Here is a 17,704-nt window from a genome sequence, read left to right on the forward strand (position 1 = left end):
AGCATAATGCAAATTCTTGTAGGGAAATGTAATTTGAACAGCAAAACAAACAGCGACCGAACAAGTAGAGCGCTCTCTCTACTACCAGGACAACAACACAATGATATCAGGCAGCACGACTTGTTAGAGGGTGGAGGGGGCGTAGGCAGGATGTGGAAGCAGGTGGGCGAACACAAAACAAAAGCCGCTGCTGTCGCATCCGTTTGCCACTTCTTATTTGCCTTAACTGATTCAGCTGGCATTGGCAGTGCGTGTGTCAGGTACACAGGACACACAATGCCGCAGGATAACACACAGTGAGAGGGAGAGAGAGAGAGGCGGGGGGAATGTAAGGGGGCTAAAGGGGAGGCGACTTACCTCGTAGCGTGTGTCGATTTCAGGTAATTTCTCTAGAAACTCTTCAACCATCTTTTGTTGCACGTGCGAGCAGCTAAACCAATTACACACATACACACGCTCACACACACACACAGAGATAGCAGGCACGGATTTACGCTGGATTGCTCATTAATAATACTCAACTCTTGAAAGTTATTTTGTGGCTAATAAGTTGCTGAAACACCTGTTGTAGTTCTCTAATTTTTTTTGTATTTGTTTTTGAGGGGTGAGAAATTCGTCAATTGTTTATTTGATTTGCACTCTATTGTTATTTGTTGATTGTCCTTTTCTTTATATATTTTTTGAGAGCTGGTCACTTGTCACTTGTATATTTTTTTGGGCGCTATTTTTAGCTCACACGCACACACACACACACAGAGTGAGTCGTGAAGTGTCTGATAAATGCTGTAGTGTAATTCTTGTTTTGCGTGCGTGTGCGAGAGATGATGTCTTGTGGCCCAACAAACGCTGCCCGTTCACCGTTCAGCACTAACAACAAACTGCAGAAAAACAAAACATTTATAGGCGCACGGACGTCGAACCGAAGCATACACAGGATACGAGCCTCGGCGAGCGATGGCGACAGCGATGGCGAATATTTCGATGTGCTAAAAAAGCAAACTACAGCATCAACAGCAGCCGCAGTTCAGAGAAGTTCGACAGTTGCCGAGCAACAGCTAACAGCAAATAGCGTGTTTCTCCCTCAACAGCACAGCACAGAAAGTGTAGCATACTTATGAGCGCCGGCGCGCTTTTCAACATTGAAGGGGCCACACAACCGACTCCTTGTTACACGGTTTGTATGTATAAGCACAAATCTCACATCGCATCTCGTCACGACTCCTCCTCGACTTGACACACATTTAAAGTTGCCGCAAAAGCTTGCGTGCCACATAGAGACACAGACACAGCATCCATTTTAGAACGAAAGTTCTGCTTGTGGATCGCAACTCGGGCAACTGGCTTGAAGTTGTGTGTGGAGCTGGATATGGAAATGGATGGTGGCCTGCGCTGTTTGCATCCACTTGTTAACAAATTTGCTGCTAACGAAGGCGGCGCCCCACTCAAAGGCGCAACGTTGCTGTTGTTAGCAAGAATAAGCGGCAAACACTTGAGCTGCTTGCTGTTGCCTTCACATTCCGGCATTGTTTGTGCTAGCTCAAGCAGAAACAACAAATACACATGCACACAAAGACTCGCACACACACACATTTGGTAGTTATATTTGTCTGAGCACTAAGGAAACTGAGAAACTTACCGATCCCATTTTAAGTTTACTTTTGGCTGCCTTTGGCGTGTTAGTTTTTCAAGCTGTTGTGTCCTGTGACAATGTCCGTACGCGTTGACCGACCAACGCTCACTAAATTCCACATATTAACTACGAGACTTTTACTCATTGAATGCAACAATTTGCGGCATGCCGCACACACAAAACACACACACACTTTGACTGGCGTCATCAAAGGCCAACCGTTTGAACTCGTGAGGCGTGTCAATGTCAAAGGCAATCGACGTCGTGCATCGAAAACAAATCTTCGCGCGCTTCTAGCGTTGACACTCTATTTGTATTTCCCCACATGTATATGTTCCATTCATATAGAACTCTCTGCTTTGCATTGTTGCTTCAAATTAAGTGATAGTTTCGCATGGCCTTGAGCGCAGCTGGCGAAATGAACTCATTCAATTATTCAGCACGGTACGGGTAATCAACTCTGCAACTATGCATAAATCGATATCAATTGAACTTTCCTATAATTAACATTTTGCGAGTGCACAATATTAATAATATTCAAAAATGCCGCGCAAAGCAGTTCACATTGCTGCCAACTAAAAGCTGTATGCTATGAAACTTCCACGGGTAGAACACTGCAGTCGGTTCGTTGTGTTTACTGCTTGGCGTGCTGCTTGCACTGCTTAACACACAGATATTTCAAATTAAAATTTGCAACATGTCACATTGTACAATTTGTAAGATTTTATTTTTTAAATGGATTCATTTTGTTGTTGATTTTTCATATATGTATGTATATAATTTCTGACAAACTTGAACATTCAATTAATTTGTATTACACATTTATAAATTTCATTTGTTACAAATTTCCTTTCGTTTATTCCGTTACACATTTGTTTTCTGAGTTTCGTTTTGCATTTCTTTTCATTTTGTTTTTTGATATTTCTGTTAACGTTCCTGGCGTAAATGTTCCCTCTTTTCTGTATCTATCTTTTTTTTTTGCTTTGTTGTGTGGTTGCTTGCAATGTTTACAATGCATTGAAATAAATCATAGACATTTGCTAAGGATCAAAAATACAAAATACATTATTGGAAAAGTTATTTATTTTAATTTTGCATGCAAGCATTTGTTCTTTGTTTTACTAATTCACATCTCACTTAATTACTCAATTCTTTTATTAGTTTTCAGACTAAACATTTTTGCTAGATTTTATGTGTCTAGTGAGTTTTGCTTTTCTTTTTATGTTCTGTTTATTTAAGGGGCTGCATTTTACTGTTTGTTGTTGTTGCTGTTTTTTTGGTTGTCTTAATAGTTAAGAGTTGTGCTTAAATGTTTATACTCATATATATACGAATGTGTGTATCACCCAGAGAGGCTTTTTGAATGTATGTCTATCGTTAGTTGTAATTGCTATCGTTAATAGTAATCGTTATCGTTAGATTTATAATTATGCTTTAGTTTATGCTATCTCAATTATGATACGAGTGATTGTAGGCAGGTGGTTGGTGGTTCACTTGACTTGCAATGTTCTTTGTTGTTGTTCTTCTCCTTCTTGTTTGTTTTAGTTTTCCTTTCGACGAAAATGCTAACTAATCGTTTCATAACTAGTCTACAATTCAACAATTAAATTAAAAGCGAAACAGCCAAAAATGATTAATAGAAAAAAAAAAACGAACCGCACACATATCAACTAAATTAAACAATATCCCCCAAGCTATTTGTAATACCCTTCTTCTTAAGCTAGCTAAGGCCCGTATCAGAGCCCGCCTCCGTTTCCAGCTGGACACTGCGCTGCGTCAGCGTGTAATTCTGCGCCAAATGCAACTGCCACAGAGCGTTGAGCTGCTCGGGCGCAATGCTGTGCCACGTGAAGAGAAACTCCTGCTGATCCAGCTCGAGTTCGCCGCTCAACACACGCTCGCAATCGGGTTTGTAAAGCACATACGGCTGCAAATTCGTGATGGTTGTGTTTGTGCGCTGTGCCAGCACGCCAGTGATGTGGACATCGTCCACCCAGAAGTAGCCGGCATGCTGGGCAGCCTGATAGAGACGCTGCACCACATCAGCCGAATAGACGATCGCAAAGCCAGGACAGTAGGGCGGATAATAGGCATCAGGATACTCGCTGAAACTGACGCGCCACTTGGACTGCAAACAAAATAGAGATTAGTCAATGTATGAGTTGCATAATTTCATTATTACTTACGCGATAAGATCGCCTCACACGCGACAGCAAAACAGAGCGACAAAAGAGCAGCTCGCTGCGTTGCTGCAACATGGAGCGCAACGATGGCGTTGTCGAGTTCGAGTTGGAGCTGGAGTTTGGCAGCATCGGTTCCCTAAGCAGCTTGTAGAGCTGCGGCGTATTCACATAGACATCATCATCGACCTTGATCAGCAGCTGAGCATGGGCGCAATGACTGTTGAACCACTTGAGGGCCATCACATGCTTGTACGTCATGTTGCGATACGCATCCTGAAAGTTGCCCTGCACCATGTCCGCATGCCGTGCATTCTCCGCCCTCAGCGCCAGCTGCAGCTCCGGCTCCGATTGCCGGACAGCGCCCAGCAGGAAGACAACACGCAACGGGGAGCTGGCAGACGTCATGCGTGGACTGCCCCACGTTTGGCGTATGAGGGCACGCTTCTCCACATTGCGTGGCGCCGTATGGACGAGGATTAGCGCCTGGATGTGGGCCTCGCATGACGGTTGTGTCATGCTATACGCAAAGTTATGCAGGTCGATGAGTTGGTTGGCATCTTCCGAGTAACCCGTTGGCAATGACGATGACGAAGATGATGACGATGAGGCTGATGATGGCGATGGTCGACTTGCTGCCGTGGGCAGCGATGCGAGCGTGGCCGCAATGTTGTTGTCTAGACTAACTAGGCTACGACTATAATAATAACTACTAAGGTTGCTACTAAGTTGCTGAGTGCGACTAGTGTCGTGTATTTGGTTTGGTTTACTGCCATTGGCACTCGGTTGTTGTTGTTGCTGTGGTTGCTGTGTCTGCAGCTGCATCGAGCCAAGCAACGCGGCCGTGCTGCCCGCTGTGGCCACCGCCTCATCCGTTGGCTCCAGCTGCTGTACGCTCACCAGCCAGATAACAAAGCACAGATTCACACAGATGATGAGACAGCACAGCGAACGTTTGTCCATCGTTGGGCTGCTGCTGTTGTTGTTGTTGTTCTTGACACGATTAACTGCTCCCATTTGAAGGCAGCTCCTTCTTCGAACGGAGTGCTCTAACTGCTTCTTTCTTCTGTGTGCACCTCAAACGGAAACGTTTTCTGCGTACCTTGGCCATTTACCCGAACTGCAACAAAAACAGATAAACAAAAGCATATTTATAAGTACCAGAGTTATTAAGAAATTAACAAATAATTCGCGTCTTATCAATGGACGATTTATCAGGTGCGAAATAAGAATCAACAATTAATTTAATTGAGCACGCCACAAAGGTACGAGAGACCTCCCGATGGGAAGCTAAACGGACAGTTCAATTTGGTGAATTGCCTCGCAGTGAAAGGACACTTGTCGTTGTTGTTGAAGGCTGCTAACAGTGCTGCGCAGTGTTAGCTTATTTCCAGCTAAATTTAGATGTGGCAAGTCATAAGTCAAAATGCATGTATGTATTTTTGGAGCAAAACTCTTTGTAACGCCCCCTTCACAACTATTTTGTGGCTAAGAAAGGTCATCGCATGGCGTCACTTCACCAAACACTCAATCGATGGTCTGCGTCGTCGTATACACACCTGGCATATTTAATTCATTTGCAAAAAAATACACGGGAAACACCTGATGATTTCCACCGTTGACTTGCGTTCAAGTGAACCCCGTGTGTCCATTAAACAATACACCGTAGCGCGCCGCACAATTCACAGTTCTCATGTTGTGTTGGGTCAGGCGTCAAACGCCCATCGAGTGTTTGACGAGTGTGTTGTGAGTCTATGCGGTCCCCTATTATCATTTTGGCCTTATCGCCACCAAATTTGACGTTGCTTTCACTACAACAACAGCAACACCAACAATAATGACGATGGCCTTTTGGGAATGGTCAGTCTAATGAATTTTGTGGGCCGATAAATCGGGCGGTACTTTGATAAGGTTTGCACATGAATCAAACATTTATATGAGGGTTTTTTTTATTTATAAATTACCAATAAAGATGCGGTTTTAAAAAAATATTACTTGTATATGTACATATATAAAAATAGTATATAATATAATTTGAATTATAGTAAATTAAAATGTGGTTAAGTGATTGGTACGGCCATCTGACTCAGAAGCTCCTCACTCATTCTGTTCAAATGAACCAGTTGTCAGTGATGCTCTCTTCAAATGAACACCTCTAGTTCAAATGAATCAGAAACTCTGTTTATTTCACGTCTGACTATATGCAATTTTGGCGTCGCAGTTCACTTTTCCTTAGAAGCTACTCATTCAGTTCAAATGAACCAGTTGCCAGGGATGCGCTGTTTAAATAAACAGCTTTAGTTTATATGTTAATTTCCTGACACGACTATCTGACTTGATTCCATCTTCGCATCTTAGTCAACGACTGCCTTCTACTTCTCAGGATTTCTTCACTCATTCAGTTCAAATGAACCATTTGCCAGCGATGCTCTGTACAAATGAAGAACTCTAGTTCATATGAATCCGAAACTCTGTTCACATGAACTTCTTGCTCATCGTTGTCCGATTCACCATACCCACATATATTCCTACTAAATTACTTCTTCAGCGGCACTATCGAATACCGAATTTAACAGTTATTATAACAAGTAGGGGTACTCATGACGATTGTTCCTTTATCAAGTTGACTTTTGATGTGTTTGCCAGCATTATTTTAATTATTTAATTGCTGACCGCTATCTTTATACGCTCAACATATTTCGACAGGAAGGCCTTATCACTAAACGGTTAAATCACACTGGTTTGCTTTCGTCACAATCTTTACTGTACAACCATGACAGTATTATCTTTATGTTTTGCATGTATCATGAGTATTTTGCATAATAAACTTAAGGATGTGTAAAGTCGCTATCTGCATTTAAGTAAATTTATTTGTCTGATGTTTCAACTACATTTGTATTAGATTCTTTGACTCCACATTATTAAACATTTAATGTGGCAAACATTTGGTTTAAATTGCTTAAACTAACACTCTGCTCAATTATATTTAAACTTTGCATATTTCCCTATTTTATGAAGAATGGAATTTATGGTTAACATTTTAAAATACATTAATCTTGTTTCAAGCATGTTTCAATAAAAAAAACTTGAAGTTAAGAACTTGCAATTTGAATATTTTCGTATTTAATTCAACTTTGAGTTAGGATATGATTAATGATTAAACGCTTAATGTAACAAACATTAGATTTAAGTCGATTAAACTTAAACCCCAATATAATTATATTGGAAGTTTGCACATTTTCAAATTTTATTAAACTTTCTGTTTAGAAAAATAGAATTTATGGCCAAGGTTTTAAAATACATGAATCTTTTTCAAAGCATGTTTCAATCAAACAAAATTTGAAGTCAACAACTTGAATTTTGAATATTTTTACAATTTATAAAATACTGAATTTATACTCAACATTTTAAGTAAGATTATAAATCCTTTAAAAATATCAATAATTCACTATCGAAAACTGTCATTTGTCTGCTTTTCATTTGTTTCTTCCCTTTTTTGACTTTCCGCTTTAATTAATTTTTTCCTTTGCATAATTTTCGAACGTTTCTTTGGCCTGTTCCCGTTTGTTGCTTGGCGTAGGTTCATTCAACCGTTTGTGGCCAGTATTTCAGAGAGTTTCCATAACGTGCAGACAAGAGACGGGTCGAGTCGTGCTTGCCACAAAAGGCAGCAAGCAGCTGCGTTGCGGCATTGTCAGTCGGTCACGTAGCTGCCACACACACTCGCACACACACATGAGTGTAATTGAAATTTGCGGCACTTGCAACTTGTATCATGTAGAATTTGCATATTTTCTTTCTCTTCCACCATGTCCATATATGGACAGCATGATGAGCTCAGAGCGCGAAACAAGGTGTAGACTGGCAACTGACAACAAGTAAAACAACAACAACAACAACAACAACAACTTCGACTCAATTAGCTTCTGGGCGTGATGATTATGATGATAAGATTGCGACACGCGGTTGACACAATGATTGCGATAAGGTGGCATATAGCATTGATAACCGATCTATTACCAAATTGAAATGGAAATAATGAGAGTATTTCGTAAAGTGCCTTTTCCAATTACTATTTCGCAAGTAGTTTTCTTCTCTTTTTTTTATAGATCAATATCTTTGGGTTTATTTCGTTTTTGGTTTTTATTTTGAAAAGCGTTACATGCAAAGTTCACGGCAAAGGTCGTTAAAGAAGCGAAATATTGAGCTCAATACACACAAACTCAAATGGAGGGCCAATAAAATTTTAATATTCATGTAAATGTTGCGAGGGATACCGTCATTGTACAGTGTACAAGGGTTGCGCTTGCCACACTCGCACTCTCGTTATTCTTGCCATTATTATTATTATATTGTTGCTGGCGGTGCGACGAAGCATGGCATAGCGGCGTCTAGACACGCAATTGGCCTTCTTCTCCATGTCAGCCAGTCCTGACCTGACCTGGCCAGGACCCGCAAACTGGGCACAACTCAACTCAACTCCGATGACGTCAGCGAGTCTGCGACGCCATTTCGCAAAAGGCTTCAAGATAAGCGCAAAAACTAATTACCAATCAGAAACGCATTTTTTTTTTGCATGACCTTCTAGCAAAAATAACCCAAGATTAACATGCTCTCCCCAGAGCTGATTTCTTGTGAAAAGAAAACTAAAAGATATGCAAATTTTCTAACATCCTCTGATGATGATTCATTTGCAGCGCACTTTCAACTTCAGTGCAGTTTATTGGCCTTTAAACTGCTCGTATATTTTAAGTGAATGCATCCACAAATAGTGCATAACTCTACGTGCCACTCTCGCTAGTCCACAAGGCGGTGAAGGAGGGTAAAGGAGGGCAGACTGCGCCTCGCGGGCTTTTTAAGGCCTCGAGAAGTTGAGTTGAGCCTGGGCTGCCTGCCAGCCGACTGGCCATGTTATTTATACCCTGCAATTGGCATTTCAACTCATCGATCTTCCAAGTATGCAAAATATAAACTTTGCCATTGTTTGCCAAAACATTTGTGGTAGCTCGAGAGTGTGGCAATTTAAAGGGTAGGGTTTCAACATGCTATTGTTATACTAATAATTTATACTATATGTAATATACAAATATTTTAGGAAGAAGACGCAGAGAAGTACTTGATAATTAGTCTATTATAATACTCTTTAGTTTATACTATCTTACCATTAATTATACTATAGAAATATAAATAGAAATATTTTAAGGAGTCAATTTAATTTAATTTATACTATTATACTATAATTATACTATATAATATAATATTTATGTATACTGTTATATGGTACGAGTTGTCCCGTACGAGACTCTTTACATTGAAAATAACATAAACTGAAACAATTTTAAAAATAAGAAAAGTTTATTTTTATAGCTCTAGATAAGTACTTTAATAAGAGCTAAGAATGGTTTTGGAATTTTCTTTCTGTTTTGTTTTCTGTTGTGATAATTGCAAATTTTAACCACTTCGTACGCACAACCAAAAAATGAACGAACGTTTATAGAAAATAATTTAGTAAATATTGTATTTTCTATTATTGACATTTTTTTATTATTTTAATTTATTTTTGATACTATATATTTAGTAGATTAGAACTCTTCACTTCGCATGTACAGAAAATAATTTTCTAAATTAATAAATATTTTAATATTTATATTTTATTTATTTTTGTGTTATTTTTATTTAAATTTATTTTTGTTGCAATATTAAAAATTTTACTTATTCTTAGTAGAGAACTCATCAATTAATTTGTATATATTTGTAATTTTAATAAAAGATAATTTTGTAAAGATTGATTTGTATTTTAAAAATCAATTTAGATATATATACCTCTATTTTTTTTTTGGTATTATGTTTATTTCCAATTATTTTTGTTCACATTTAAATAACTCTTGCTTTTTTTTCTAGGATATTCATAAGTCGCGCACTCCCCTTTGTAGCCCGCTCTTCTTTCTTTATTTCATGCCTTTGTAATTTGCATTTTTGCATTTTGCACTCGATAAAAACGGCAACGGCGCAAAAGTTTTTTTTTTTTTATTCAAGTCGAAGGTTAGATTATATCGTTGCCCCTTTTTTTTGGGGCAACAACGTCGACGTTGTTGTTGGTTGATGTACGTTTCGAGTTGTAGTTGTAGTTGTTGTTGTTGTTGCTGTTGCCCGTTGTGTCGTCGATTGTTTATCGAGCTTTGATTTGCAGCAAGAACACTGCAGCAGCAGCAGCAGCGGCAGTAAAAGCACTTGCGGCAGGTTGGCGAAAATAATTTGGCAGTTGGCCAAAAAAGCCTTGAATGCCGCCGCCGCCAGTTCGTCCGCCTTTCTTTCTTGGGAACAATGTGAGGCAGCATTTTCATGTTGTTTCCCGAATGAGCAGCGAAAACATTTTGATATGTTGTGCAAATCGTTGTGTGTGTATGTGTGTGTGTAATTGTTATAAATTCAGACTGGAAATGTGTTTAGCACTTCTCAAAAACGTTCTCACATGCCCAACTCAAACACTCACACAATTGTGTGAAAATATATTTGTAGCCACTTGGGGAGCTCTCGCAATTAGCGTAAGCGAAAACAACTTAAAATGTCTACACACCTGCAGTAAATACATTTAAGGTTCAGTTTTTTTTTAACGGAAAATAGCGAGTCGACAACAATAAACTATGCTCTAATTGAGTGCGATGAACCATCAAATACACTATTAATCATTGCTTTCAAAATTGCTCAGCAATTCTAATGGAATATTTATATTAAAAACGTTGAGAAGCTATCAAAGTTGGTATACCAAAAAGTTTGAGAGGCTAGCAAAGTTGTTAACAATGCCATAATCGAAATGAGCTAGACTTTCGACTATTAAGAATCTCATATAACTAACATTTTTCGCTATCTAAACAATTTGTAGTTCTCAGAATTCAGTTACAATTACAGCTGAGATACATTCGATAATCATTTAAGACAATGTCTCTTAAATTAACTAACCAAGCATACAAATTCTTTTCATTTAATCAACAACAATGTCATAGAAATGTCATATAAGAAAATGTTTCTTAAGTTTACCAGGCAAGCACACAAATTCTTCTCATTTAATCAACTATAGTTCTGTCACGTTATGTTCATCGTTATCCAATTAAGTGACGCAATTCCCAAAAGAGAGGAATGTTTCAATTGAAAATGATCAACTTATATTTGTATATCACAAATATTTGGCCAATTATTTGCATATTCAGCAATCATTCATTAAGAATACTGGAACAATTTTTGTTTCGACTCAAGGCTGTTCGATAACAAACACTCTATTTCATGAAGAATTTTAATCTAAAATATAGTTTTTATAGACTTAACGGGAAGGTCGGGTAAATAAGAGGATTGTTTAGATATCGATAAGCTCTCTGCTTATCTATTTTAATCGTGTAACCACGAAGCTTTGCAAATAATATAAACCCAACTCATTTTAAGTTGCTTCCTTTGAAAATTTGAAATTTTAAAATAATTTGATATAATAGGGAATGATTATAGAATACGTCATCGTTGCTGTATTGCTTTTAAGTAAGTAAGGAAGTACGATAAGCCAAGGCATATTTTTATACACAATCCCATTTTAATTCTCGTTCCTCTGTTCAACAACGATTGCCTGTGGCAACTTGATACAAAGTCATTAATCGCTTGCCCTTTAGCTTTATACACCAGCATTGACCTTTGCATATAAATGCAATAAAGTAAATTCCACAGCCCAGAATAACCCAAATTTGCGAATAACAACAAAAGCGAGGGTTCTACTATGAATCATAATAATGGGAAATATATCATATTAAATCCAATGTTGAAAATGTCGAATTTCAAATATTCCAACTTGGCAGCACGAATCGAATGAATGCCTTGCCTTGTTTATAAATTTAGCAAACACTCGCAGATTATGTTACCATCGTTTACTTGCCAATTTGTTGAACAAACTTTAATAATCTCCCATAGCCGAATGAGTTTCGTATCAACTTACTGTCGATAGACATTTGATACTCGTTCGTTTGGTTAGTGGGCCTTTGTATCTAAGCGTCCTGAAAATTTCATAATAATCGGACTACAAACAAATGAGTTGTTGAAGAGTCAAGTAGAGTGAGTTTTGTTGCATGACTCGTTCGTTCTCTGGACTCGTTGTTGTTGTTGTTGTTGGTGTTGTTGCTGTTAACATGCTGCAATTACAACATGCAATGCGATACGAAGTTTATTGTATGTGTATCTGAGTGTGTGTTGCATTTCGTTTCATTTTCCCCCTCAATTTTTGCTTGTTTGTTGTGTTGCACAGCAACTATTTGTGGTTTGTTGAGGCTAAAGTTTTGTCGGGTGCCACTTTTTAAATGCAGTGCCACAGACAACAAAATTACAACAACGATGCAAAATAATAATGCCTGCCCTGGCAGCCGGATGCCTTACTTGCTTGCTTGCTGTGTGTGCTGTGTGTGGGGGCGTTTGAGATCTCTGTGGGGTTTGCAATAAGATGCAAACAGGCCGCAGACATGTGGAAGACACACAGCGCACAGTCAGCATCGGAAGTAATCTGCCAACGTGCCCCGTCGAGACGGGTGTGGCAGAGTGGCAACACACACAAATACACACACACACACTGTAGTGCAATTAACCTTTAGTAGCCTTGCCTAGTAGAGCAATAGATTTCCTTTTTGCTGTGGCAGCAGAAGCATCCGAGTTTCCTGGCTCAGCAATAAACAGAAAAGGAGTTGCACGTTGCCTCTTAGCCCGACACCTGGCAGATAAGGTGAAGCGCCTTTGGGGATACTCACTAAGAGACAAGCAAAATGAGAAAGAGACACAGGGAGAAGGAAAAGAGAAGTTGGCGACAAATGCATTTCAGTTGATTGACGACAGTGTCGCCACAAATTGCCAATTAAAATGTGGCAGCAACTAAAAAAGGAAAAATACACATCTACAATATACATAAAGCTATACACAAAGCGAGCTCTGTTCACTCTCTGAACACACCCACTGTGGACAGTGGGCTGCGTGTGCTTTGCATGGGCTCTTAAAAAAAAAAATAGTGAGAATCCTACAGCCGAGTGTGCTCGACTGTGAAATACCCTTTACCCACTTTTAATAAAAGAAAAGCAGGGCTGTATTATTCCTAAAATATACCGAATTAATATACCGCACAAATACTGAAATATACTAAAGGCTGTGTTTGGTATATTGATGTAGTTTCATTTATAATACACCATAGCGTGCAAAATATACCAGACTATTGTCCGAAGCAACTAAGACCCGTAGTCAGTATGCGTTTTTCCCCATACAAAAGTATTTATTAATAAACTTTTACAATTTTTATTTGATCGCAACCAAATTTTCAGGAATCATGAAGACTATAGCTATTATTGTCTGTATTAAAAATTAACTCTCTATCTATTATAGTCTCTGAGATCTAGGCGTTAATACAAACAGACGGACTTGACTATATCGAGTCAGCTGTTGACCCTGATCAAGAATATTTATACCTATGTATATGGTCGGAGATGTCTCCTTCTGCCTGTTACATACATTTCCTGCCGACACAAAGTTATAATACCCTTCTATAATATAATAGCGGGTATAAAAATACAGAACAAAAAAGGAAAAAAGGTTGGTCTCAATAATTTATGAATAAATGTTTCTTGTCCTTTTACTTGCTCTGAGCATATGAAAATTTAATTACTCGCATTTTGTTTACATTTCCACGGCTCTCGCATCACTCACAAGTCAACTGGGCCAATGACCAACCAGCAAAGTAACCGCTCCTTTTGTCCCACCATCTTATTGGTGGCTCGAAACGAGTTCCATGCACGCACCACACAATTGAAGACGGGTGGGGCACAGCACAAGAGGCGGGCCAGCTTTTCGTGTATAATTTTGATGAAGAAAGCCAACACTACACACAAGCACACACATACACATATACAATATAGTATATGAATTGAAGCAGAGTCGGTGAATGGCCACGATGCGAAGGGCAACACACAAAAAATCATTGACTGTCTGATGCCCCGATCAAGAAATCATTCTCTGAGCAAGTGATTTCCAACAATGTGTGAGTCAACAGCAAAGCAAAGCAAAGCGAAAACGAAAGAGCAAACAACAAGTGCACAGTGGGCAATGTAAACAGCATATAGAGAATATTATTTCCATTAATTGAAAAAATTGTATTATAATAATAATTACACGCGTTTCCGATTAGAAAATGTTACGGGGGAAATTACATATTAAGGTTGGAAACGCAATTACATCATGAACAGGTTTCATAGTAATTGAAATTGTTTTAACTGTTAGCGGACTAACTAATCTACTAATTCCTGTAATAATAATTAAATAACATACTGAAATGTTAGTGACAACTACTTATATTATTAGAGCTATATAAATCTGTAGAAATTACTGTTATCTGTTGCAATTTTATGACCACTGTAGTCTTTCACGATTTGCAAATAAAAAGCTTAGTAGCTGTTGTAATTGCTGTAAAAAAAAGCTTAAGGCGTGCACAGTGTGCTGAGTGCTTGTGTTTTTAGTTGATAACTGATTACAGAGTTATTTGTGAAAGGGCAAGATAAACAAACAGTTTCCGTAAGGTCTCTGATAGTACGACATATGTATTAAGTGTGTAATTGGCATTTTATTATTCTTATCTAAAGTTAGCATTGCGCTGATTATTTGTACTCTGCTTTGCAACTATCTGACAAGTGGTCACACGCCACTTGAGTATTTGATTAGATCGACTGTTTGAACATAATCAAAGCATTGATAGTTGAAGTGCCCCAATTGAAAATTGGTTTCAGATAATAAAAAATTTACTGGCTTGTTAGGTTTTTATATGGGTTTCGGCCACCTTTTGACATAATCATTTAGCTGCCAAAAATTACGATAAAATGCTACTGTAAAGCGAGGTCTAAAGATCGACAATGTCAAGAGTGTTGATAAATTGTCGCACTCGCCTATTAAAGTGAACAATAAAAGCGCCAAACTGTCTGGCCAATGTTGAATTTATCTTGGAATTTCAATGGCTGCGCATAAAAGCAAAAGCTGTGCTATGACTCAGCGGCGCCTAACTAATTTTGAGCATGAGGAATTCCATTTTGCTGACCAAAAACGGGTTTTCTTTAAAAAGTATAATTAGGAAGTTAAGCGGGTGACGTCGCCAAGCGTTGTTGCGAAACACTTTTGGGTCAATGCACGGCGAAAGTTATCGACTATTAAATGTGAGGTAAATAAATAAAATTATCATATGCACAAACACCAATACAGAGACTAGAAAGAAACAGTAAACGCTCGCAAATTAGAAACAGTAATTTCAGTATATTATTAAATAAAAATAGAGAAAACCTACTTATAATAAATATATATTTTGTTTCTTTTCTCGATATTAAAAAATAAATAAACGACACTAAAAAATATAGCAAAATCTAAAAATAGACAATTTGGTAAAAATCAAATGTGTGACATTCTACTGTAAAAATAAATTTATGAACACACACTAATGCAAAATTAAAGAGAGCGATTAGCGCGTAACTTTAGCCGAAAAGCAAGCAAATAGAGAGTGTGAGAGGGAGACGGAGAGAGTGAGAGCGGGAGCTTATATCGGAAGCTGCTTATGGCTTTTGAGCACGTGATGGGCATAAAACGTAAACGTCAGCAACGCTTTTAATAATATTAATTGCCATCAAATATTTGTTTTATATACATGGGAATACAAGGAAATATAGTATGTATTAAAAGCCCAGACGTAAAAAGGCGGAGTAAGCCAGTGTGTGTGTGTGTGTGTGATAAGTAAACACTTATTTTGCTTGTTGGCTTGTTGTTGTTGATGACGACGACGACGACAAAGGAGACTCCGATTCCACAACTGAGCTGCAGCCAAGGCCAAGGCTTCGCAAGAAGCAAGAACAAGAAGAAGAAGGCGCATAGCAACAACAACAACAACAACAGTGTGCATCTGAACTTGTTCAAGGTCAGCAGCGTACTGGCATGCAAAGAGCTGCCAAAGTTAAAGTGCCCAGAGAAAAGGGAACTAAAGAAGCCAAAAGCAGAATAACACATGAGCAATGAGTTGAGCAACAACACAGTTGCCAAATAAGCAAACTCTGTTGCCAAAATAACAAAATAACCAAAAAAAAACAAAAAATGCTCGCGTTGCTGCTGCCAGTTGGAGCGAAAAAGAGAGATTTAGAGTTGGAGAGAGTTGGTAAATGGGGAGGTGGGAGAGGAAACGAGAGAGCAAGAGTGTCTTTTGATGCTGTTTGATAAGAAGTTATGACTTTACTAGCGACACATCTTGACTGCCAAAATATATGGAAAGTACGCACTATATGCTTGTATGTGTGTTGGAAATTTACGCCTAATTTAATTCATAAATTTGCATGCACAATTTAATGGCTCATTTGAGTTTTCTTTTACCTGGCTGGGCGTCGCTGCGGCTTTTGTAACTGTTACTGTTGTTCTTACTGCTACTGCTGTTCTTCTTCTTGATGTGTTTGTTGTTGGTGTGGCGCTTTTTATTGGCACATTGGCACGCATTGGGCGACGTTGGCGTCGTTTGCCGCAAGGCGCCCACACTCACACACACTCACTCAACTTCGCACACGCACACAAAGAGTGCTTTGTGTGAACGCCAGATAAAAGGAGAACTCAACAAGGAACAAAAAATCAACGAGCTTTTGTTTGTGTGACACTGGCACTCTAGTTGTAGTTGTTGTTGCTCTTTCCTCAAAATCACATGTCCTCCCCTCCTCCCGCTTTCATTTGCTACCCCTTTTTTCAGTTGTATTGTTGCATTTTTAATTGATTTAGGCAAATATTCAGAAGGCCAACATTGCGACACGTCTTGTACCAAGCGGTACAGGGCAACACGATAATTTACGAAACACGTCTTAATCGTAATAATAGCCACAAAATTTCACTTTGTTCCATTTTCAAATTCGCACTTTAATTTGCACTAAATATAAACATATATAAATATTTTATGATATTTTTTGTATTATAATGCCGCTTTCCGAGGGTGGAGCACTCACACACACACGCATACGCGTGCACCAAGGTGTACACACACACACACACAGGGACGTTCACAAGGATGCTCCCTTTTGATGCTGATGCTGCGCGTGCTTTGCAATTTTTGCTAATGCTTATTGAAAATTTTACCTTTTTGATGTATTTGTATTATGTTTCCCGTGTGTTTCTGTTTTTTAATAAACCGTTTTTTATTGCAATTGAAATTATTGAATTAAGTCTAGCGAACCGCGCGCGATTTTTAAGGAAAAATGCATTGAGAGGAATGAATTAAGAATTTTTTAGTGGTGAGCGCACGCGCTGCATTTCTTCTGTATTTTTCCGCGTCGAAAATGGTTGAGACTATCTCGTGGAGCAGCCGGCGCAGCACTGAGTCCACCATTACTTTGTTACTTTTCACACACACGCTTAGCTCAGCTTAGTTCTCACACTTGAGCATATATTTAAATTTTAAACAATTTGACGCCAGCCCGAGAGAGAGAGAGAGAGAGAGAGAAATTGAGAGCCAAGCGACGCACACGCGCGCACAATAAATTGTTGGTCCAACATCTGTTGCCGGCTATCGATATGTATCGACAAGCAGCATGCAACAATAGCTATTTTTGACTGTTAGTATAAGGGCAGTTAATCTATAAATTTGTCTCAAAAATTTCTATAACATTATTCTGTTGAAATGCCGTTAAAATAGCTCAATTTTATGTTGGCTCCCTGCACTTGAAATCTATAGCAGTTAATCGATATATTATATCGGCATGCTGCGATATGGGAATTGCTGCTAAGCGATGGTTATAGGGTGACCGTTGCTTTGCTTGAAAATGTGCTAAATGTGCGCGCCAAAACAAAATAACATAAATAATGTTGGCGCTTTACGTTTTAT

General features: G+C 38.6%; 2 protein-coding genes across 5 annotated transcripts in view; both read right to left on the minus strand.

Annotated features, from left to right (window-relative positions):
* Positions 1-1,660, minus strand: part of LOC132794495 (band 7 protein AGAP004871) — a 46,202-nt gene extending 44,542 nt beyond the window's left edge. The window contains exon 1 of one of the 3 annotated variants that reach the window (XM_060804979.1): positions 1,637-1,660. In XM_060804979.1, coding sequence (XP_060660962.1) covers positions 1,637-1,645 — 9 coding nt within the window. In that variant the 5' untranslated portion in view covers positions 1,646-1,660. Of the gene's footprint in view, positions 1-357; positions 908-1,636 lie in introns of those variants that run through there. The other 2 variants (XM_060804977.1, XM_060804978.1) reach the window with 2 other exon arrangements.
* A 675-nt stretch (positions 1,661-2,335) lies between these two features.
* LOC132790299 (beta-1,3-galactosyltransferase 5) lies at positions 2,336-17,288 on the minus strand. Of its 2 annotated transcripts, none has more exons than XM_060798785.1 (3): positions 16,960-17,288; positions 3,817-4,930; positions 2,336-3,758 (listed from the first exon to the last, which is right to left on the minus strand). In XM_060798785.1, exons 2-3 carry the CDS (start codon positions 4,825-4,827, stop codon positions 3,351-3,353), a joined length of 1,419 nt encoding a protein of 472 aa, XP_060654768.1. In that variant the 5' UTR covers positions 4,828-4,930; positions 16,960-17,288; the 3' UTR covers positions 2,336-3,350. The 2 variants fall into 2 exon arrangements, with proteins under 2 accessions (XP_060654768.1, XP_060654767.1); XM_060798784.1 differs by having other exon boundaries at positions 16,216-17,288.
* Positions 17,289-17,704: the final 416 nt, after the last annotated feature.

The sequence above is a fragment of the Drosophila nasuta genome, chromosome 3 (assembly GCF_023558535.2).
Source record: "Drosophila nasuta strain 15112-1781.00 chromosome 3, ASM2355853v1, whole genome shotgun sequence".
In the NCBI taxonomy this organism is placed as follows: Eukaryota; Metazoa; Arthropoda; class Insecta; order Diptera; family Drosophilidae; genus Drosophila; species Drosophila nasuta.